Here is a 24329-nt window from a genome sequence, read left to right as displayed (position 1 = left end):
TTCCAGGTCAGTTCGTGAGCTACAGTGGAGTGGAAGGCATCACACCTCTTTGTAACAAGCTTGCCTAGAAATAAGAGGGAGGAGCACGAGCAAGGCCACATGTTACACACAGGACTCAGATGCCTCTGGGCTCATGCCTTTTTTTTACTTTGTCTCCATGTTTTCAGGATAGTTCCCAATGCTGCCACATTTCTGATGGCAAAGAAATATTCATATGCACTGTCAAAATCCTAAATCTGACAAGCTTTTGTGGGATACCATATCTGACATGATTTTTAAGGAAAAATGGAAAAGGTACCAGGAAAGATGTCCTCAGCTGACAGGAGGACAAATTAACTCTTTATTCACTGGGGATGTCAGACTGTCATGAAATCTGAAAAGCACAAATGCACGCATTAATCTACAAGCAGGGCACTTGGAATGGGCTTTTAATATAATAAATACATCCACATTCAGGCTATACGACACATTTCTTTGCTCATCTTAAGTGCTTGCAATGGGTCAGGTACTATTCTAAGTACTAGAGATAGAGTAGTGACAAAAATCTTGTCCATTATATCACAGTCTTTTAAAAAATATTTTTAAACTAAAGCTTAACATTTCATTTTTTTTTATTTGAAAGGCACATAGGCAGGCTCTGTGGCTCCCTAGGCTAATCCTCCACCTGCGGTGCTGGTACCCAGGGTTCTAGTCCCGGTCAGGGCACCGGATTCTGTCCTGGTTGCTCCTCTTCCAGCCCAGCTCTCTGCTGTGGCCCAGGAAGGCAGTGGAGGATGGCCCAAGTGCTTGAGCCCTGCACCCGCATGGGAGACCAGGAGAAGCACCTGGCTCCTGGCTTCAGATCGATGCAGCACGCCAGCCTTAGCAGCCATTTGGAGGGTGAACCAACAGAAGGAAGACCTTTCTCTCTCTCTCTCTCTCTCTCTCTCTCTCATAGTCTAACTCTGCCTGTCAAAAAAAAAAAAAAAAAAAAAAAAAAAAGGCACACAATAGCCAGGCCAAAGCCAGGAGCCTGGAACTCAATCCAGATCTCACAAGAGTGGCAGGGACTCAAGTACTTGAGCCATCACGTGTTTCCTCCTAGGGTCTGCATTGGTAGGAAGCTAAAACTGGGAGCAGCAGAGCCAGGACTCAAACCCAGGCTTTCAGATATGGGACAGAGGACTCCAAAGTAACAGCTTCATTGCTGTATGAAGCATCCTCACCCATTACATTACATCCTACACAAGAAGCAAACAGCATGTAAATTAAGAAGGCAATTATGTGCAATATTAGAAGGTGTTAACTGCTATAGAAAAAAAAAAAAAGCCAAGCAGAGAAGTGTAGAATAGTGAGGGTTGGAGGGAAGTTGCAATTTTACAGTAGGTAATCAAGGAAGACTTCAGTGAAATCCAATCAGGTCTGACCCGCAGTTACCAGGGAGCAGTTCATGTGGTCATTTTGGCCTGTCTGTGCAGAGGGGAGAGCATACTGGACAGGGCTGTCTTGGTGTGTTCTAGGAACTTCAAGGAAGCAGGCCTGGCTACAGGGAATGGGTCAGGAGTTTGGGGGGATGAGGTGGGTTCTGCAACCGCTTCTCGGTTCCATCAAGATTTCCACTTTGATTTCCTTTTCAGTGATTGGCCCTGTTGTTTCCTTCCCCACCCCTGAAGAGAGTCCAGGTTCTGAGTTTCCTGCAAGCTCTGTTCTCTTCAAGCTACACTGTTCTAGCTGAGCAGTAATCTCCCCACCCAGTGCCATGGGGTCCCTGTTGTGTCCTGCTCACCTGGCCATTCAGTGTGCTCTGCCACTTGACTTCTGTTTTCAGGGAGTCTCTTGGTGTCCCTTGTCTGCACGTTGCCTCCAGCTTCAGTACAGGTGCTGTTTGCCATTGCCATCCTGCCGGCCATCATTGTCCTTCCCAGTGCTGTAATTGTAGCCAGGCTAAGGTCTTTCTGACCTATGTTGCATCCTCAACTTTCTCCCCTTGTGATGAGCTCTACCCTCTCTATACTTCCTTAGTCCCTACTCTTCTCACCTCCATTTGGATTCTTTATTTTACTTATTTGAAAGGCACACACACACACCTTCCATCTGCTGCCTCACTCCTGAAATACCCTCAACGGCTGGGGCTGGGTCAGTCTGAAAGAAGAAACCTGGTACCCAACCTAGGTCTCCCACGTGGATGGGAGGGTCCCAAGTTCTTGAGCTATCACCAGAATGCTCCATTGTAGAAAGCTGGATGGGAAGCAGACGATGCAGGATTCAGGTCAGGCACTCAGATAACCCAAGCAACATCCTAACTGCTATGTCAAATGCATGCCTCTGGATCCTACATCTTTTCTGAGCTTCTGGCTATGTGCTGTACTTTGTGGTTAAATATGAGAAGCCATGAGGCTGGTGCTGTGGCTCACTTGGTTAATCCTCCGCCTGCAGCACTGGCACCCATATGGGCTCCGGGTTCTAGTCCTAGTTGCTCCTCATCCAGTCCAGCTCTCTGCTGTGGCCCGGGAAAGCAGTGGAGGATGACCCAAGTGCTTGGGCCCGTGCACCCGCATGGGAGACCAGGAAGAAACACCTGGCTCCTGGCTTCGGATTGGCGCAGCACGCTGGCCATAGCGGCCATTTGGGGGGTGAACCTACAGAAGGAAGACCTCCCTCTCTCTCTCTCACTAACTCTGCCTAATAAAAAAAAAAAAGATTAAAAAATCATGTTTAAATATGAGAAGCCAGGGTTTGAATACTTGCTCTACCTACCTCTTGCACAGAGCTAGGTAATCCTACCTCTGTGTCTTTTTTCAAATTACTTATCTGTGCAGCAGTTTCTCTGTCCATTGAGTGGACAGAATGTCGTCTTTGAGTTGATGAGATTAGTAAGTGACTTTATGTAAACTGTGAAGCACAAAGTACTATAGAAAACCAGCTTTTGCTGGTGTTATGTTAGTAGGGTGATTATTATTTTCAACTAAACTGTAATGAAGGGATCATAGTATCTGTGGCCTCATGTCATTTCAGAGCTCAGTGACTTACCCTTGGTTTATGCCCATTAAATGTGCATTGATGATGACAATTTACAGCCAGACAAAAGACTTTGCCAAATAGCTAACACTTTAGGAGACAGGTGATGGTATGGTAAAATTAGCAATTGATATTTTTAAAAAGATTTTATTTACTTTATTTGAGAGTTAGAGTCACAGACAGTGAGAGGGATAGACAGAAAGGTCTTCCTTTCATTGGTTCACTCCCCAAATGGCCACAACGGCCAGAGCTGTGCTGATCCAAAGCCAGGAGCCAGGCACATCTTACTGGTCTCTCATGTGGATTCAGGGGCCCAAGGACTTGGGCCATCTTCTACTGCTTTCCCAGGCCATAGCAGAGAGCTGGACTGGAAGTGGAGCAGCCAGGACTAGAACCTGCACCCATATGGGATGCTGGCACCACAATTAAATTAAACTACTATGCTATAGCGCCAGCCCCACAACTGATATGTTTAATACAGGAATCAGCCCCCTTGCCTGGCTCTCTGAGCTCAGGAACCTACCCTTAGCTGTATAACATGAGACCAAGGCCACTATCTGATTTGATAGTTCAGGAAAGGTTTATTACAGCCCATATATACAAATTTTGTAAAATACAAAAGTAATGACTACTGTGTTAAGACCATGTTTACATAGAATACTGACCACTGTGTTCACAAATACAAGGGACCCATATTTTATTTTCTGCAAGCTCTTGTGGTGATGGAAAAGGGTGATGACAAGAGAAGAGGGAGGTCCGTGTCCCTCCATTGCCCCCTCGCCTTTAGGGTCTACTGTGGAATTTCAGCTCCACATTGAGCTCAGAGAGGCAGTGATACCTCCTTCACAGTGCTAAAGACATGTTCTGGAATGATGGCATGGCCAGGGAAAGGGTAAACTTGTCAACCTTTTCACATCCAAGGGAAGTTTCCTTCATGTGTAAACTCATGTTTCTGGCACTGTCATAATTCTAGTACTTATATTAATAATAAGGGAAAAGAAGGCCAGCTCTCTGCTATGGCCCGAGAGTACAGTGGAGGATGGCTCAAGTGCTTGGGCCCTGCACCCGTATGGGAGACCAGGAGAAGCACCTGGCTCCTGGCTTCAGATCAGTGTGGTGCGCTGGCCGCAGCGCAGCAGCCATTGGAGGGTGAACCAACGGCAAAGGAAGACCTTTCTCTCTGTCTCTCTTTCTCTCTCACTGTCCACTCTGCCTGTCAAAAAAAAAAAATAATAATAATAATAAGGGAAAAGAGTACAGAACTAAGTGAGTGATGCTTCTGATATGTTCACTCACTTTCTGGCACTAGCAGTGTGACATCAGGCTTCTTGGTCCCAGAAAGAGAACTGAGTTAATGTTGGCACTTTTATTATATACGTGTATCTTCTAACTACATTCTGTAATGCTATTGCTATCATAACTCAGTCATCTCCTTTGAAAGAAATTGAACAATATTCTCTCCGATGAATAGTCTGTAATGAAATGTAGAAATCATCATTGCAGGTTGTAACTTTCATGAAGGTGAAGACTGACTTTCTAATCCATCATGATATCTACAGCCAGGGTGATCCAGGGGTAAGGCACTGGGGGGCTTTTCTGGCCCCCATGTCTTGAATTGGAGGAGTTATGATGGTAGGTAAACCCTGTTTCTCCTCTTGGAACATTGTTAAAACTGAGTTTAAAGCTCAGGTATATTTTTTTTATTAATAAGTCACAGGATTAATCAGTGGTAGAGCTTAGATTTGAACTTAGATCCTTGAAGTCATAACCTTTGCCCTTTCAATATAAGTACAGATTACCTCATTTTCGTCCATAAGCAGTTATGGGCTGTGGAATGGTGAACTATGTAATGCCTTCATAAACCTCCTAGTGTTAGCATCTGATCTTCCTGCTTTGGGCCCAGCAAGGAACCATGGTAGGAGAGAAGGAAGACCACTTCCTACCCTCTTTAAACACTGCTCAGAGTCTGAAGTCACCATACACTCATTTCATCCCAGCTGGATTGTAGGTAACACAATGGAAAGATTTAGTAGCAGCCAGTAGTTTGGTGCAACACTCCCCAGGCTAATGAAGATAATAATAATTGTATTTACTTTAATTCCTAAGAAAACTGGGTTGGTCACAAAAGAGATGTAAAAAGACACTGTGGCAAGGGGCACATGACCTGTCACTCCCACTCCTAAGTATAGCTTAGAGAAATAAAAATGTGTGTTCTACAGAAACCTGAACTTGAATGTTTACAGCTGTTCCATTCATAATTACCAAAAAGTAACACACATGTCTTGCAATGGATAAATGGGTGAATAACCTGGCATATTACACTATAGACTGCTGCTCAGCAAGGAAGAATGACCGACAGATATGTGTAATGGCATGAATGACTATCAAAGGCCTTATAATAATAAAAAGGAAATAAATAATGAGTGAAAAAAGCCAGTCTCAAAAGCTTCTGTTCTATATAAGTACATTTACAGACATTCTGGAAAAGGCAAAACCTTGGGAATAAAGGACATCTTGGTGATGGCTAGAGATTAAAGGCAATGAGAGGATGTGACGATGCAAATAGCACCAGGGAATCTGAGGGTGGAGGGCAGTACAGTTTTCTCTCTTGATTGTGGCGGTGGCTATGAGATTCTGTATAGAGTTAAAATTTGTAGAATTTTGCATCAAATTCTAACAATAATAAAGATGATATAAAAGCTCTATTAAGATACCAAATCATGACAATCAGAACAGGAGAACGCTGGGGACAGAAGGGTGATCCATCAGAATTTGGAAGTGCAGGCCGAAGGTCCCCCATGTGTCCTCAGCTTTCCACCATTTCTCTTGGGCGCTTGAGTGGCATTTGCTCATGGTTTCTCTTTGCGATTCAAATGTAAAATCAGAAGTAATGGAATGAATATTCATGCATAGGATTGTCAAGCTTTGAAAACAAAAGCCTGCAGATTCTATGTCTCATGCAGATGATCCGTGCCAACAGGATGTCCAGTGTCCATCACTGCAAGGTCACAGCCCTGGTCTGTCCTAAGCTGCATCTGCCGACTGGACTCAGATTGGCTGTGAGGAGCCAGTCTTCAGGGGAGCCAACTCCTGAGAAGGCCATGCCTTACCCTCTGTTTCAGTAGGGTTCTTTCATTTGTGTGCTGTCCTTCTCTAGGGCTGATTCCAATTAACCTCCTGAGGACCTGGTGGCAGTAGAGCAGGAGATGGCCTTTTCTGTGATTAGAACCACAGCCTAGACACCATCAGTACAGGGGAGATTTGGGGCTTGGTTTTTCAGAACTTGCTCTTCTCCAGACATCATGGCCTCAAAAACGTCTCTATAATATGCATCTTTACTCTTACCCTAGAGACTAACCTGCTTGGAGGAGGAATCTTAAGGCAGGGGGTTTCCCTGTTATGAACTGATGTTACCTCTCTACCCCTTCCTCCAAATCCAATGCATCCTCCTTGTTAACTTCAACTTAGCCTTCTTCAAGAAGCCTTCCTGCAGGCAGGCATGTTTGATGCAATGGTTAAGACACCACTTGGGATGTCCACATTCCATATGAGAGTCCTGGGGTTGGAGTCCCAACTCCACTTCCAAGACCAGCTGTCTGCTAATGTGCATCCTGGGAGCAACAAGTGATGGCCAAAGTGCTTGGGTCTCTATTGCCCATGTGGGAGACACGGATTGACTTCTTGGCTCCTGGCCCATTCCCAGTTGTTGTGGGCAATTGCAGAGTGAATAAGCCAATGAAAGTGCTCGCCCTCTCTCATTGATTGCCACATTCTGCTTTGGAATTTTTAATTCACCAATACTACATGTTTTCTTCAATAATAATTTGTTTTTCACAAATTTGGCTTCTGGTGGTAGCTTTTTAAAAAAATATTTATTTACTTGAAAGGCAGAGTTACACAGAGAAAGATTATTCATCTGCTGGTTCACCCCCTAAATGGCCACAACAGCCAGTGCTGGGCAAGGCCAAAGCCAGAAGCCAGCATTTGGTCTTCCACGTGGGTACAGGGGCCCATGCACTTGAACCATCTTATGCTGATTTCCCAGCTACATGAACAAAGAGCTGGATCAGAAGTGGAGCAGCTGGGACAGGAACCAGTGCCTATGTGGGATGTCAGCATTGCAGGTAGTGCCTTAACCTGCTATGCAACAGCGCTGGCACCTCTGCTTTGGAATTTCTGTGGCAACTGTAAAACGCCCCTTGGGCTTGTTTGTTGACTAACTGTGCACACGGCCTCTTCTCAGTGTTGGAAAGTAGGGACGGTCTCTCATTCTCTTATATTCCTACTTATCCCTTTCTGGTGCCCAGACCCTTAGCGGAGATTGGCTCCTCCTCTGTGCCCATCCCTCCATCTTATTCCTTCCAATATGCCCTACCTGCTGGCACCTGAAGCCACCTTATAATACAAAATCCTAGTCTTCTCATTCTGACAGATTCCTCAATTGCTTCCGTTGACAATGACTATGGCAATGATGTTAATAAGAATAGAGTAGTGTCCTTATGTGCTGGGGTCTGTGTTCATGCTTTGTCCAGATTAACTGAATGAACCCTCAAACATTATGACGCAAGTACTGTGATTAGCCCATTGAACAAATGTGGAAACTGGGACAAAGGGGAATTCAGTGAGTTGCCCAAGATCATAAAGCTATTAAGTGGCAGAACTAGGATTTGAACTCAAGCAGTTTGGCTGCAGAGACTCCTGGCCAGAGGATAAGCTCTACACTCCTCTTCACAAAATTCAGTTCTCTTTGTGTTCTAGGGTTTGCCTTTCTCTTCAACCAGGTCAAGCTCCAGTCCCTATATCTCTGTCTTCTAGGCTCTGGCCATGGTAAAATGTTGGTAGTCCCTACTCATGCCTGGGCTTTCTCAACATCCTGTGTCTTTGAACATACTGCTATCTCTATCTACAACCCCTCTTGTTCCTCTTCCTTTACATCATGGCCCAGTGCTGCAGTACCTGTGATGCCACCTGAGACAGCATTCTTGGCCCTATGTCTACAGTGCCAGGTGGGCACAGTTGCTCCGTAGCACCCACGACATTGGTCATGCCCCCTGGAATCACCAAGCTTGCCCATGCCAGGGCCTTTGCATATGCTGTTTCCTGGGCCTGATACACTTTTCCCCTGATGTCTGAGGACCTGGTTCCTTCTTACCATTCAGGTCCCTGTTCAGATACCATCTTCACTAAGAGGCCTTTTCAAGATGGCCAGTCTAAGCTTGTTCCTCTGCCAGTCCTTTATTCAGTTACACTGTTTCAGTTTCTTCATAGCACTTCATTTTTCACTATTTGAAATAATCTGTGTTCCAGTTACCTACTACCATACAGCAGACTATCCCAATCCTTAGTGGCTTGAAGCAAGAACCATTTCATTATATTTCAATATTTAGTCTGTCAAGTATATGGATAGGGCTTGGCTGGCAGATTCTTCTATTTCATGTGCATCAACTGAGGTCGCTTGATATTTAGTTGATGGTTGCAGTGGCTGGAAGGCAGGACTCAGCTGGGACTGTAGATAGGAGCACCTGTAGGTGGTATTGTCAGCATTGTGTCTTCAGTGTTGTTGGACTTCTTACTTGATGGACCAAACTCTTGGAACAAGAATTCAAGAGACCAAAGTGGATACTGCAAAATTTCTTATGCCCTATCCTCAAAAGTTCCAGGATGTTACTTCTGCCACATTCTACTGGTAAAGTGAGTGGCATGTGCCTCTCCAGAATCAAGGGGAGGGGCCATGGACCTCACCTCTTTATGCGAGGAGTAGCAGAGGATTTGTAGTGGACTTTATCACATTTTTCAAAATAAGCAGACTTATTATCTGCCTCCCTTCTTGATGGTGTAAAGTCCTTGAAGGCAAGATCATATTCTTCTGTACTGCTGCATCCCAGAATTCAGAATCTTCTTTGTACAATAGGGATCAATAAATGCTTGCTGAATGTATACAAATATGAAAGAAAAATGAGCAAGCAAATGGGTGAAAACTGAACAAATGCTTACATTTATGAGTATGTGGAATGTTAACTCCTTGAAAACTGATTCTGATTTTTTCATCTTTGCACCCTTACTTCCTACTTCACAGTCCTTTTTTCTAGTAGATACTTAGTTAATATTTGCCAATTGAATTGATGTCTTTTAATTCTTATAGTTAAGGCAGATAATGTGAGTGAGTCATTTCCAGCATGTACATAGACATTGAGTAAGAGTGGCTGTAAGTGATGAATTAATCATGCATTATACATCAGAAAATCAATTTATAGATTTATTTAATCATACTAAAACAAAATGGGCCAGATCCCTGCTTCCCTGGCTTGTTTCTCCCTCCTTTCCTCTTGGCAGCAGGTCGCATCAAGAGGCTTTCTAGTGGGAAGGTGCAGCCAAAGCAGCCCCAGGGCCCTGGAGTCTGTTTCTGTCTTGGGGCAGGAGGGGGTGGTAGTCAGGTGCTGCCTTTGCTCTCGGCCATTGGGCACCTGTCTCCTTGCATGACTGCCAAGTCTAATTTACTTGGAGGTCCTTAAGACAGAGGCTAAGCCACTCAGAGGGCTGTATTCTGATTCCCTGGTGCCATCCAGGAGGATCAAGTGAGATGACAGTTCTCTTAGCATTCTGACATTGTTTTGCCCTTGTGTAAGTGCATGCTTACAGTAATTGTTGGAAATCATGTGTTGAATCCAGGAGAAAGGGTGGGAGGAAGGATCCCCTCAACAAATGGCCCCACTTACAGTGGATGGCTTCACTCCCCGGTAAGGAGGAGCAGGAATATTCTACTGGCACTTGAGCTAGCAACCATTTTTGCTTAGTACCTCAGGGCCAAGTCTCCTAGTACACCATGTGGCCTTGAACAACTTGATTGGCCTCTTCAGAGCTTCAGTTTCTTCAATCATGAAATTGGGCTAATCCCAAAGATTCCCTCCCTTTTTTTTTTTTTTTTTCACTACCAAAATCTGTGTTTGATAATCCCAATCTGGGGGGCTCCTAGAAAAAGATTTCATGTTCAAGAAAAATTTATGATGGCCAAAGGTGATGAATAAGAAGTACTGTATAGAATTCCCAACTTTAAAGCCAGACTGAGTTTTTAATTCAGTTGCTTGTTTCCATGGTATATTCAGTTTTTATTTTTTTTATTTATTTTTTTTTTTTGCAAAAAAATTGTTTTCAGGGTCCTCTTTTTTCTATGGATTTTAAGACGTTCTGGTTCTTGATAGTTTCTAAATTTTACTCCTTCGCAGAAAACCCCAGAGAGCATTGATTGCCACACAGGTTAAATAAATGCCACAGTGTGCATTACAGCTGGGTGTATTACAAAGGCATTTATTGGAAGCACTAAGGTATTTGGAAGATTACTTTTTCCTTCTTCTCCATGGGCTTCCCTAAACATACAGTTCTCCATGGATATGAATTTTAGTGGAGTTCAAGGACCAGTTACAGTTTTTAAAAACCTGTGTTTTATTAAAGAGAATACAAGCTCACTTCTGCTTTGGCTAATTCTGGGGCAATGATCTCTCCCTGTTGACTCCCAGACTGGCCTACTTTAAGGAACAAATCAGAAAATAAGGATTTTCAGTGTGAAAGAACATTGCCTTACATAGGACAGTTTTGGATATTGGAACTGCATGCCCACAGTATCAGTAACAATGCTGAGAATCAACCCTTGTCAAATACTGTGGTGTTTCCCTACCTATTCTCTTGCTCATTAAAATAATACTCCCCCCAAGCACAGGGCATTATTAAGTTTGAGTACCTTGTCCTCACACATTGGCCAGGGACCTGGAGTTCAAATCCAATTGTCTGCCTCTAAAACCAATACTTTTCATGGGACTAGGCCTTCTACACATTACTGACTGGTGGGTGGTGTTGATTATTTTCATGTGGAAGACACTTTAAGTCAGTCTTCCCCTATTATCATCTAATTCTTTTATTTTTTATAGATTTAATTCAAATATTTTCTTCTACTTGGTAACTTGTCTTTTCATAGCCTTACCTGCATCTTTCAAAGAGAAAGTTTTAATTTGGATGAAATCCAATTTATTTGGTGCATCATGATTTTGGGATTACATCTAAGAAATCTTTGTCTTTAAGTTTTCCCTAGAGGTTTTATTATAATTGTAGGATTTACATCCAGGCATATGACCTACTTTTAATTAATTACTCTATATCTTGTGAGGTGTAGAATCAATTTCTTTTTTTCACATAATGAAAGAATAAAGCTCTGTTTTGCTAATTGTTCCAATACTGTTTGAAGATTTTTCTTTCCACTGAATCACCATATGAGTGGGTCTGTTAAATGGACACTCTGTTCTGTTCCAGTGATATCCTTTTCTATTTATGCTAATACCACACACTCATAATTATTGTAGTATTATTATAAATCAAAGTCACACAGTATAAATCCTTCAATTTTATTTTTCAAAATTATCTTGGCTGTTGTAGATCTTTTATTATTTCTTTGGGTTTTATCTTGTAGGGATACAATTATAAAACAGCATGTAGAAATGTAAAGATAACTGTAAAATTACCTGGAACAGAATAGGGACTTTCTGTAGTGTTACTTCATCAGGAAGTGAGACTTCTGGGCTTTGGGTTCCATTTGGTAATCAAACTATTGCATATGCCTAGCATGGACTACCAGTTTTCAAAAATATTCAAGTATAACTCTACACCTTTTTGATGTTTCAGAAAATACTTTGAGCCCTAGAGTACCTTAGTTATCATGAGTGTCAACTGCCATTGTCTACAAAGTGAAAAATTCCTGGTTAAATTACTTTGCCTAGCAAAATGAGGATTGCTGGGACTTGATTTGGCTGTATTGCTGCACCCATAGTATGTAGTTTTGATTTGGAAGATACTTTCTTCAAACATCTGAAGTGTTTTATTTGATAATGATATTCATACATTCTGGTGCCTGTCTGCTTTAGGTTGCTGTCTGCTGGGGAAAAGGAGAAGTAATTCCTCCTCAGGCCAATTGAGACTTGGCAGTGTTAGCTATCTCTGCCACTAGGTGATCTCGAACAAATTACTTGCCATGCTTGTGCCTCAGTTCATGATTTGCTAAACAAATGGTTTGGATGAGTGACCCCTTCATGGCTCATCCGCTTTAAAGATAATCAGGCAAAACTCTTTTTAAGTGTTTTTATTTATTTATATGAAATACATGAAATCTGTTAACTATATATAATCATTTATTTATTTGAAAGGCAGACAGAACGGTCTTCCATTTGCTGGTTCACCCAAATGGGTGCAGGGGTCAAAGGACTTGGGCCATCTTCCACTGCTTTCTCAGGCCACAGCAGAGAGCTGGATGGGAAGTAGAGCAGTCAAGACTCGAACCCGCACCCATATGAGATTCCAATACTGCAGGTGGCAGCTTTACCCACTATGCCACAGCACTGTCCCCCATATATTCAGTTTTAAAGAACATAATGATTCTTCCCTCCTTTTAATTTTTGCAATGACATATTTTCAATTCACTTTATAATCACAAGCTTACTCCTCCACTAAATAAAAAGTTCAAGTTGTTCTGTTCCTCAGAAGTATAGACAAGGGCTATAAACAATAATCAAATATCAAGATGTCAATCTCACCCTATCCATTACTTTTTTGTGCCATATATATTAGTTACCACAAATCAGAGGAAACATATGATAATTGTCTTTTGGGGGCTGGCTTTGTCTCACCACAGCTCCAAACTGTCATCAGGGAGTAGTCTTTTGACACATCACATGACTCTTTAAGCTGTGACTGACCCTGAGTGACTAAGATGGCATGTGTGGTTCCTGCTGGTGCAACATTTTGTGGTCCCTGAAACCCCCATACTGTAGGAAAAGAATGACTTTGAAACCCAGGCAATTCTAGTTCCCCAGATATAGTATGTCAGGTTTTCTATCTCAATATAGTATTGAAATCCAGAGAACTTTAAACATTTCTTTCCTATGCCATGTCTCACTAGAGCTACTCTGGTCATGTTTCTATATGATCATTGTTATCGCATATAATGAGAAACTTAGCCTGAGGTTGACTAGGAAATTCAGAACACAGACATGAATTTAAAATTGTATAATAGAACACTTACTGAGCAGTTATTGTATGCCAGTGCTGTGTCAAGAACTTCTCATATATTCTATCATTTAATCTTCATAACAAGATGAAAACAAGGCACTCTTGGCTCCTTTTTAGAAGAAAATGATGCACACAGCGTATGTTACTTGCCCAAGGTCACACAGTATTAATGGCAGAGCTGCTCGTCAGTCCATGTCTCTGAATTTGGAGCTTCATCTCTTCAATGACTACATCAGAAACTGGCTTTCATAACTTAGGCAGTGCATTTAGAGAGTAATTGAATTTGTAGTGTGAATTAAAGTGATCTAAACGAAGAATACCAAGTACTGATGGGTTACTTTTGAGTAGACTCAATAGAAAGAATTCACAGAAGGTATCTTCAAGAAATTGGTATGAGTTTTATTTTGAAATGAAGGACATGAATTGGCCCATACAGAAAGATGAGTTTGTGCTGAGAAGATGGACTATTTGAGACCATGAAGATACAAAAGAACAATTAGGAGTTCAAGAAGCAACACAAAGGCTTATTCATTGCAGGGTAATAACCAGAAATAAAGCTGGTGTCCTAAGGATGAAATTCAAGGGATTTCACTTTTTTATGGTAGGAACTGTAGATAACTCTCAGTTCTTAAGCAAGGAAAGGAATATAATTAAAATTGTATTTGATTTTAGAGTTTATCCTGCAACTCATGTAGGTTAAATGTGAGCTTGAAATGCTCAAGGAAGGTCAACAGAAAATTTGTTAGCAAAACATTTGATAATAAATTATCAAGAATGCAACTCACCTCACTAAGGTACTGTGGTTGTAGCAGTGCAATAACAGGGATAGACATGTGGCTTCATGATCAAGATGTCACTTGAAACACTTACATCCCATTTCAGAGTATCTGGGTTCAAGTCATAGCTCTGCCTTCTGATTCCAGTTTCCTGCTAATGTGTACTGAGAAGCAACAGGTGATGGATGGTTCAAGTACTTGAGTCCTCTCAGCTTTGAGTTCCCAGCTTTGACCTGTCCCAGCCCCAGCTGTTTTGGTCATTTGGAGAGTGAACCAGTGAATGGGAGACCTTTATCTTTCTTTCCCTGTCTCTCTGCCTTTCAAACAAATAATTTAAAATAGCAAAAAGATAGTGCAATGCCAATGTATTTTGGCCCCTAAATTAAGAGTCTAGGATGCATATTTAAAATGCTTTTGAGAAATAAAAGTGACTAGGTCACCACAGTTAGACCAATGGCACAGTCCATTTTGGCTCATCATCACTGGTATATCATATACTTAAAAGGAACATATGAGGTATGTAGATTAGATTTAGGAGTATACAAATAGCAATCTCTGAACAGTAGGTCTTTGAGTAGGAGTTCACCCTCAGAAAATGTCATTCTCTGTGAGGGCTAGTGAATTGTATATATGTATGTGTGTGCATGTGTGTATATAACTATATAGATGAACTATGGTTGGGTCTCTTCTATTATAAATCCACTAATGCTAATTTAATGTATATTCACATTTTCAGAAGCATGGCTTTCCTTCTTTCTCTCTCTGCAGTTCCAGAGACCTAATGACTTCTCACCCCCTTTCCGCTTTGGGACAGTGCCCAATGGCAGCACAGAGAGGAATATTCGCAATAACTATGCAGAAATGCATGCCTACATGGGAAAGTTCAACCAGAGGGGTGTGGATGATGCCTTGCTCTCCCTGAAAACGGGGTAAGAACTGCTTCTGAGCTCAGAGTTTTTGATATTTATTAAGTGTATATTGAATCTGATGTGCCAAGGTACCATGCTTGGTGCCATACAATGTGTAGTCAAAGAAGACAACATTCACTCTCTACAGACCACAGTTGGACAGAACTCAAATCAATGGATAAAGATTCTTGTACTAGTATTTACTTCTATATAATTTTTTGCAAGATTTTCACCTTGGATTAACGTAACCATGAAACAAGAATGAAAGAGATGTAAAGAACCCAGGATAAGGCTCATGTGGTACACATCAGATAAAGACAGGTTATCTAAGAAGTGAAAATGATGCTTCCCATGTCTTGATGGAAAAGAAAGGAGATAAAAGAATGAAAGCATAAATGTTCTTAGATAACAAAATGTAGGAGTGTATTGGCTGATCTCCACGCCTAGGTTCTGTTTGCATTCTTAGTGATCCAGCTGTGTGCTCTAGGGAGGAAAGGAGTTCATGAACTAGGAAGGTGTGGGCCTGCATAGTCCCAGCCAAACTGTTCTTTTTGCCTCCAGGAGACAGAACTGCAGAAAACAGTAGTAGACAATTGAGCATTATAGATGTTGGGATCTGGGGGTCAAGGGGTCATGGAGCCGATTTCTTGTGTTTGATGATTGGTGGCATTTGGACTTCCTCGGCATGCCCCTATAGAAGAGCCCGATGGATACATAGGATCTCAAAGTATTTTCAGCAACTATCTTATCACCAAAAATAAGGTCAAAAACAGAGTTTAGAAGATGAGATTTGAGTTTGGAGTAGGGCTACTTTAGGTAGTTTGACTAAAGTTATCAGTCATTTGAGAATTTTGGTTTGACGATGTGCCATCTTTCTGTAACACACCTTTTATAAAATGCTCTGTATAATATCATGCCAGAAAGGGCTGGTTTCTTTTCAAAAAGGGACAAAGCTACATCGATTGCAAAAGTGAAGAAGATGGTACATGCTTTTCCTCATTACAAACCTCTCTATGACCTGAATGGTTTAATCTGAATTGCTTCCTGCACTGTGGCTGTATTTAAATACTGGTTTTAAGTATTAACCTTATTGCTTTTACCCTGAGTCGTAGTCTCCTTCCTATGTAGTCCTTCGTTGCCAAACACAATACATAAAATGAGGTTCTTAGATGTGTAGAAATTTGAGACCCGAGTTCTAGATATCACTCACATTGGCTCTTACACAAGCCTGTGCTGCCACCACCCCAACTACTCACCTCTACCCTGTGCAGCACAAGCAAATATTGGAGCCGTTCTGACCGTAAAAATAGCAGTGCACATCTATTGGAACACACACACCTACACTTATCCCCACTCTGAACTGTAATGGACTGAGAAATGAAAAATGTTATATAAATCTTGTCCATGCTATTTGTTATCATTGCAGTGCTTACTTTTCATTATTTCTGTTATTATTTTTATTGATTCCCTTTTACTCCTTCTCCTTTTCAGACACAGCTTATTAGTTGGCTTCAAGCCCAACTTACAGTCCCAGTGGGAGGGAAAGAACTCCTCCTTTCAACCTGAAATCACATAAAGAACAGCCTGGGGTGTGGGCTTTGGATTCTGGCAGAGTTCCAACTTTAGCCTTACTCTGAACAAATTCTCCACGTAGTTTGCTGGAATCCTATTGATTCACATTCATGGTCCCATAGATGGTTTTGTTTGCTTCTGTTTTGCATAGGAAACTGGATGCCTTCATCTATGATGCAGCAGTGCTGAACTACATGGCAGGCAGAGATGAAGGCTGCAAGCTGGTGACAATCGGAAGTGGGAAGGTCTTTGCTTCCACAGGGTATGGCATTGCCATACAGAAAGATTCTGGGTGGAAGCGCCAAGTGGACCTTGCTATCCTGCAGCTCTTTGGAGACGGTGAGTTAAGGAAAGGGAAAGTGCTCCTTTGGCCTCTGCTGATGGCCAGTCCAGAACATTAATCTTTCTTCCATTTCCATTTGGCTAATTCAAGTGTTGCAAAGAAACACTTCACAGTCTGAGATGTTAAGGTACTATAGTAGTCAGCGTCTCATTGCTATAGGGAAATACCTGAGGCAAGCTAAGTTAATTGTATTAAAGAGGTTTCTTTTGGCTTATGGTTCTGAAGGTACACAGTCCAAGATTGGATGGACTGCATTAGCTCACCTGTAGTGATGGCCTTCATGCTGGCAGCATCCCAGGGTATCTCAGGACATCACAATAGCAAGAGGCAGGGAGCATGTGTATCTATCCATCTGTTTCAGTCTGTGACTCCTCTCTTCCTCCTTTGAAAACACCATGTTTCAATCACGGAGGCATCATTCTAATTTAGACCCAGTCTAATGTTAATTACATTGCTAAGGCTCCATCACTAAAGACCATTGGATTAAGTTTCCATCCTCTTTGTATCACTAACTTATGACTTAGGGGTCAGGAACTAAATCATTTTCAAATCCTTAAGAAATGTATTTTAGTTTCTTAGGGCTACTACAACAAAGTATCACAAACTGAGTGAATTGAGTAACAAAAGTTTATCATCTCACAATTCTGGAGGCTGGAAGCCTGAAATCCAGTGTTACTAGGGTGGTCCTTCTGGGGCCATGAGAGAGAATCTGGTTGTTGTTTTTTTTTTCCATTTCTCCCCCACCCACTTCTGGTGTTTGGCATTGCTTAGCTTGTGGAAGCATCACCCTGATTTCTGCCTTCCTGTTTGCATGGCATTTTGCCTATGTGTGTGTGTGTGTTTACCTCTTTATAAGGATTTCAAAAAGTTTATTTTGTTGCAAAAAGTTTGAAATGGATGCATAGTTTTTGTTCATGATAGATTTTTCTATGAACTTTTTGAAGGACTTTCATATGTATCTGTATCTAAGTTTCTCTTTTTCTTAATATTACCAATTACATTGCCTGGGGAGCTCACCTTACTCCAGTATGTCCTTAGCTTAACTCATTACATACATGGTAATCTATTCAAATACAGCCAAATCTGGAAGTACTGGGGGTTAGGGTTTTACCATATGAATTGTGGGGTGACACAACTGTAATAGGGTGAAAGATGGGGGAGAAGATGAAGTTAGTTGGACAGGAGGTATGTTTTAGGATTGAAGAGTATGGTTAACCTTGGGGAATCAAGATGGGGAGGCTGGTATTACATATTCCAAACAGTCATCTCATATGTGGCCAAAACAAAGTAGAAGCAGCTTTAGCAGGTCTCTGCTCTGTCTGTACCCAAAGAGCAGGGAAATTTCCTTGTAGGCATCTATTCATCCCCTGCTGTATGCCATCTTGCTTTTTGAACTGGAGGAAGGAGGAAGCAGAGCTAGAGTCCTCAGAGACAGAAACCATAAGGGACTCCCCAGGTTCATTCTGGCAGCAGGTTGAACTGCAATTTGCTTTGAGAAAACCTCTCCTATTTCATTATCTTTCCGTCTTCTGCATCCCTCTCCACTTTATAGTCCAAAGTATCCACTCTGCCCGATGGCCTCACTGAGACTAATTCAGTTATAGATGAGCTGTTTGATTCGGCTTGGCTCCATAGCCCATCAACCCAGTGGTCTCTAAATTATATCTGCATAATATTTGCTGTTAGGGGTGAGATTAGAGACAGGAGACCACAAATAGGTTTTTTTTTTTTTTTTTTGACTGCAGGATGAAGTTGACCGATCCACTAGTTAGGAAAAATCATAGTTTGATCAAAGAAATGAGTAAAAAGTGGTTTAACACTGGTCAAGGGAGGTTATCTCAGAAATATTAAGTTATTTTGATATAACAGTGTCTGTAATTTAAGTGTATACTACTTATAGGCAGTAATGGAACCTGTTTCTATGAGGAACTGGAGCATTAATTGGATTATAAAAACAAACTTCAAATTTTCAAATACACTAGACTACGACTTCTGGCAATTTTCTTCCAGAGATTTTTCTAATATTTTTTGTCCAGGATTAGATGCATTCTATAGCACACAGCCTCTTTCATTTTCCTTTTGGCTAAGGTTTCTACCTTTCTGATATTTAATATCCAGTCAAGTGCATAGGGTCTCTTTGAAACCCATCATGCATTGACCTAACCAGGATGTAGTTATACAAAATTCAAAGGAGGCCCATCTGAATCTGCTGCCTTCTTTTACCCAAACTTACTCCTCTCTGCCATGTGTATTTTCTCTACACTGAGAGATCAGTATATCTGAGAGCCCTGGGTAACAATCAACCTCTCTGCCTATCTGTTTTTCCTCTCTGTCCAATCTGCTTTGCACAATTTTAAAATTCACCTGTTTAAAACTCTCCCATGTCTATTTAGCGCTTTTTTTGGACCATTATCATTCTGTTTGAACTGTTGTTCTTCATGCCTTTCCCTAGATCACATTGTGTTTCCCCACTTCTCTTGCATTGATCATGTGTACCCTGCTACCTGGAGTTTGTGTATGATACAGGTTGAAATTCACTCATCCATCATTCCCCACCTTCAAATCCTAACCCCCATGAAAATCTACTAGCCAGTCTATCCACAAAATGGCTATACAGGTAACAAAAGATTCAGATTAACTGAGAGTCAATACCTTGCCATATTGATCATATATATAACAATTTATACTGGATAGAGCAGAGGGCAGAAGCAATGTCTCATATCTTTGTATGACTCACATTAAGTTTTTATTGACTATTTGTTGAATATACTGATGGATTTAAGTAGTATTAATATAACCACTGTTAACTTTATTCATTTTCTTTGTGTCTCCTTGTTGTGCTTGTTTCCCCTCTATCTCCCCTAACACTCTCCTCTTTTCCTTTTCTGTATTGTCTTTTCTGTCTTTATCTGTTTTGTTTCTCTGTCCTGTCTCCAGGGGAGATGGAGGAACTGGAAGCTCTCTGGCTCACTGGCATTTGCCACAATGAAAAGAATGAAGTCATGAGCAGCCAGCTGGACATTGACAACATGGCGGGTGTTTTCTACATGTTGGGGGCAGCCATGGCTCTCAGCCTTATCACCTTCATCTGCGAACACCTTTTCTATTGGCAGTTCCGGCATTGCTTTATGGGTGTCTGCTCTGGCAAGCCTGGCATGGTCTTCTCCATCAGCAGAGTAAGTGCTTTGATTTAGATGCCTGCAGGTTGCTAAGGACAGCTTAACCTAGCCCTGTGCAAAGCAGAAAGACCCAAGAGAGCACTAACTCCAGCTGTATGTGGCTAAAGCAGGAAACCACATCATGTACATTTTCCCCTGGAGGTTTTGTGATAAAGTATCACCTTCCTTTAAGCCACTTGAAATATTTCTTTGACGATACCAATAGTTTTGTGTGGGGTTTGGACACTTGATTCTCAATAAGAACTAACAGATCTATCAAAATGGAAAACTTGGATTTTTACCAAATGCCTTTCATCACCATTAGTTGATTATTTATAGACTGCATTAATCATTCAATCCTTTAAAAGAATCACAATTCTATTGAGTGAAATGTAACATATTTCTTTTACTCCAATAGACAAAGTTAGATTAGTAGTAGTTTTGGTGTTCCACTCTAAATTTTAAACACATGTCAGGGGCAGTTAAAAAGTTTAATATAACCTTCATAAATCAGTCCTGAGTCATAAGAACTTTGTATTCCAGAAACTTCCTCAATTGGAGCAAGAATATAACTCCTAGGTCATTCTCTATTTAGACTGCTTTTTTCATTTCTAGTCCAAAGTGAGGCATTAGGAACATAGTTTTATATGTGAACAGAAAGTCACAGGGAGTTTTTTTTTTTAAATAGGCAACTTTTGATTTTGCTCATAAAGTTTTAAGAGTCATTTGTGGGTAAATGACCTTGAATGTCCTTTTAGAGTTGAAGTCCATGTTAAAGATTTGACCAACTTGGACTTAAGTGGTGTTACAAAAGAAAATGAGTTTCTCATTAGGTTGTTTCAATCCTTTGATCACTTTCCTGTAATGTTTTACTCAGAGAACAATTTCTCCATTTTCTCTCCGGATGTGAGTTAATTCAGGTCATTCAGTAACATCAGAATAGGAAAATGGAACTTGTGGCAGTTTTAGTCCCTGAACCATGTTGTTCTACTGTGGTACATTTGCCCCTGATTGCAGACAGCATGATGACAGAATCAGCTGGAGCTGATGAACTATAATAGAAATCTCATTCCTAGCCCTTTGACATAATCCACGCCTCTATAGAATAAAAACACCTGGTATTTTCTCCTAGCCACAGTCAAAAATGGTTAAAAAGGAAACTGGGAAAAAAGTAACCTTACTTGCAAATCTTATTTCTAGCTGATGCCTTCTGAGACAGCAGGCTCATTTATCTAAACGTTTCTTCTTTCCCATGTGCTTCCATTCTCCTCCTAACCCCACCTGTCCCCTAACCCCTACCATCCTCATCCATAGGGACAACTTCTCTTTGCAAATTAATCACCCTGATTGTAAAGACACAATTCAACGTCTTCAAATTCCTTGACTTACCAGGGAGAAAAGTCTCAAATATATCCACCTTTCAAAGCAAGAAGTGAGCAGTAGGTTGGCTTGACTTTAGAAGTGAATGCAGAGGGCCCTCCAGGAACCCAATCCATCCCCTCTCCTGGATTCTTTAAGCCCTATTTGAGGAGCTGTGCACAGGGAGTTCTTGATCAATACTAATTTGTTAAGACATTAATTATGTATGATAGTGTCATGTGAGAGGGAAAGTGTAAGATAGAAAACAAGAGCTAAAGAGAATAAATGAGGGAATTCAACAATGGACTTATTCCTATTTAGCACTTGGGATTTGTCCTAATTCTATCCTAGGGTGTAGGACACAACAGGAGAGAAATCCTTCCTTGCCTACAGAGCTTTCTCACCCTCTCTCTGAATTTAGTTCATGTTTGGCTCAAGAAGAGATTTGATCCAAAGCTGTCATTTGGTGACCACAATTCTACAAGCTGCTCAAAATGTGTCAGAGCTGAAAATAAATGGCAATTGTAAGCTACTGAGCTCCCCTGTGTGTTCCTGCCAGCCAAGAGTGGCCACAGCCAGGGCAGAACAGCATCCACATCTATAGACTATTGCTCTTCATTTCCAGGAGGCTGATAACAGTTTTTGCTATGGTTTGTTACCTTGGCCTAATTTTTAAGACGCAGAAGTTAGCGAATAGAAAGTAAAATCAAGGTATGTTCATGGGGAAGTTGAGGCAAAAATGCCATATCTTGTCACTCCAGTCTGTCTGCTGGAGTCTCTAGGTATGGCCTTGCCGCTGTCTCTGAGGGCCACATCACTGCCATCAGCTCACGATATAAAACTTGCTATATTCAAGGAGCTGCGTCAGGCAAAGCTTCTGGACACATCATTCTCTGAATGTATTTGCCGATCTCTGCTTCATTCTTCTCCTGACCTGTCCTTGCCCAGTTAGGCATTCAAGGGTGGGGGAGGGCTCTTGATGCTCACGTGGAGACCTGACCTGTTCCAACTTATCTTGCTCCAGGGAATCTACAGCTGCATCCATGGGGTGGCCATCGAGGAACGCCAGTCTGTGATGAATTCCCCCACCGCTACCATGAACAACACACACTCCAACATCCTGCGCCTGCTCCGCACAGCCAAGAACATGGCGAACCTGTCTGGTGTGAACGGCTCCCCACAGAGCGCCCTGGACTTCATCCGCCGTGAGTCATCCGTCTATGACATCTCTGAGCACCGGCGCAGCTTCACACACTCTGACTGCAAGTCCTACAACAACCCGCCCTGCGAGGAGAACCTCTTTAGCGACTACATCAGTGAGGTGGAGAGAACGTTTGGCAACCTGCAGCTGAAAGACAGCAACGTGTACCAAGATCACTACCACCACCATCACCGACCACACAGCATCGGCAGTGCCAGCTCCATCGACGGGCTCTACGACTGTGACAACCCGCCCTTCACCACCCAGCCGAGGTCCATCAGCAAGAAGCCCCTGGACATCGGCCTGCCCTCCTCCAAACACAGCCAGCTCAGCGACCTCTACGGCAAGTTCTCCTTCAAGAGCGACCGCTACAGCGGCCACGACGATTTGATCCGCTCTGACGTCTCGGACATCTCCACCCACACGGTCACCTATGGAAACATTGAGGGCAACGCGGCCAAGAGGCGTAAGCAGCAATATAAGGATAGCCTGAAGAAGCGACCAGCCTCGGCTAAGTCCCGGCGGGAGTTCGATGAGATCGAGCTGGCCTACCGCCGCCGACCACCCCGCTCCCCTGACCACAAGCGCTACTTCAGGGACAAGGAAGGGCTACGAGACTTCTACCTGGACCAGTTCCGAACAAAGGAGAACTCGCCTCACTGGGAGCATGTGGACCTGACCGATGTCTACAAGGAGCGGAGCGATGACTTCAAACGTGACTCTGTCAGCGGAGGAGGGCCCTGTACGAACAGGGCGCACCTCAAGCACGGGACCGGGGAGAAACACGGTGGGGTCGGCGGGGTGCCAGCCCCCTGGGAGAAGAACCTGACCAATGTAGACTGGGAGGACCGGTCCGGTGGCAACTTCTGCCGCAGCTGCCCCTCGAAGCTGCACAACTACTCCACGACCGTGGCAGGTCAGAACTCGGGCAGGCAGGCGTGCATCCGGTGTGAGGCTTGCAAGAAAGCAGGCAACCTGTACGACATCAGCGAGGACAACTCCCTGCAGGAGCTGGACCAGCCGGCTGCCCCTGTGGCGGTGCCATCCAATGCCTCCGCCACCAAGTACCCTCAGAGCCCGACTAATTCCAAGGCCCAGAAGAAGAACCGGAACAAACTGCGCCGGCAGCACTCCTACGACACCTTCGTGGACCTGCAGAAGGAGGAAGCCGCCCTGGCCCCGCGCAGCGTGAGCCTGAAAGACAAGGGCCGATTCCTGGATGGGAGCCCCTACGCCCACATGTTCGAGATGCCAGCTGCCGAGAGCACCTTTGCCAACAACAAGTCCTCAGTGCCCGCCGCCGGACACCACCACCACAACAACCCCGGAGGCGGCTACATGCTCAGCAAGTCTCTCTACCCTGACCGGGTCACGCAAAACCCTTTCATCCCCACTTTTGGGGACGACCAGTGTTTGCTCCATGGCAGCAAATCCTACTTCTTCAGGCAGCCCACGGTGGCGGGGGCGCCGAAAGCCAGGCCAGACTTCCGGGCCCTTGTTACCAACAAGCCGGTGGTCTCGGCCCTCCATGGGGCTGTGCCAGGCCGTTTCCAGAAGGACATCTGTATAGGGAACCAGTCCAACCCCTGTGTGCCTAACAACAAAAACCCCAGGGCTTTCAATGGCTCCAGCAATGGGCACGTTTATGAGAAACTTTCTAGTATTGAGTCTGATGTCTGAGTGGGGGAAGAGAGAGGTGAAGGTGGGTATGGGAGGGGGAGGGGTGTGGGTCGATTGGGGCGCACCTCACGGAGGGAGGTGGGGGTCAACTTGGTTCCCATTTGCTCCTTTATTGTTGTTTTAATTCACTCATGGGATCCTGGAGTTCTGGTTCCTACTGAGGGCAACCCTGGTGACCAGCACCATCTCTCTTCCCATTCGCAGTTCTCCCCCACCTTCCCCACCTGTCAGCCGTTCCTGTTCCCAGGAGAGGATGAAGTAGGAGGGTAAGCAGGAGAGAGGAAG

General features: G+C 43.0%; 1 protein-coding gene across 1 annotated transcript in view; it reads left to right on the top strand.

The window, feature by feature from the left end:
- GRIN2B (glutamate ionotropic receptor NMDA type subunit 2B) overlaps positions 1 to 24044 on the top strand; it is a 663213-nt gene extending 639169 nt beyond the window's left edge. The window contains exons 10-13 of the mRNA XM_062195504.1: positions 14592 to 14752; positions 16455 to 16642; positions 19584 to 19822; positions 22188 to 24044. Of these exons, the coding sequence (XP_062051488.1) occupies positions 14592 to 14752; positions 16455 to 16642; positions 19584 to 19822; positions 22188 to 24044 (2445 nt within the window). The remainder of the gene's footprint in view (positions 1 to 14591; positions 14753 to 16454; positions 16643 to 19583; positions 19823 to 22187) is intronic.
- The last annotated feature ends 285 nt before the right edge of the window (positions 24045 to 24329 follow it).

This window comes from Lepus europaeus, chromosome 6 (assembly GCF_033115175.1).
Source record: "Lepus europaeus isolate LE1 chromosome 6, mLepTim1.pri, whole genome shotgun sequence".
Taxonomy (NCBI): domain Eukaryota; kingdom Metazoa; phylum Chordata; class Mammalia; order Lagomorpha; family Leporidae; genus Lepus; species Lepus europaeus.
The sequence above is the reverse complement of the archived record's forward strand: the minus strand, read 5'-3'. Positions and strand labels throughout refer to the sequence as shown.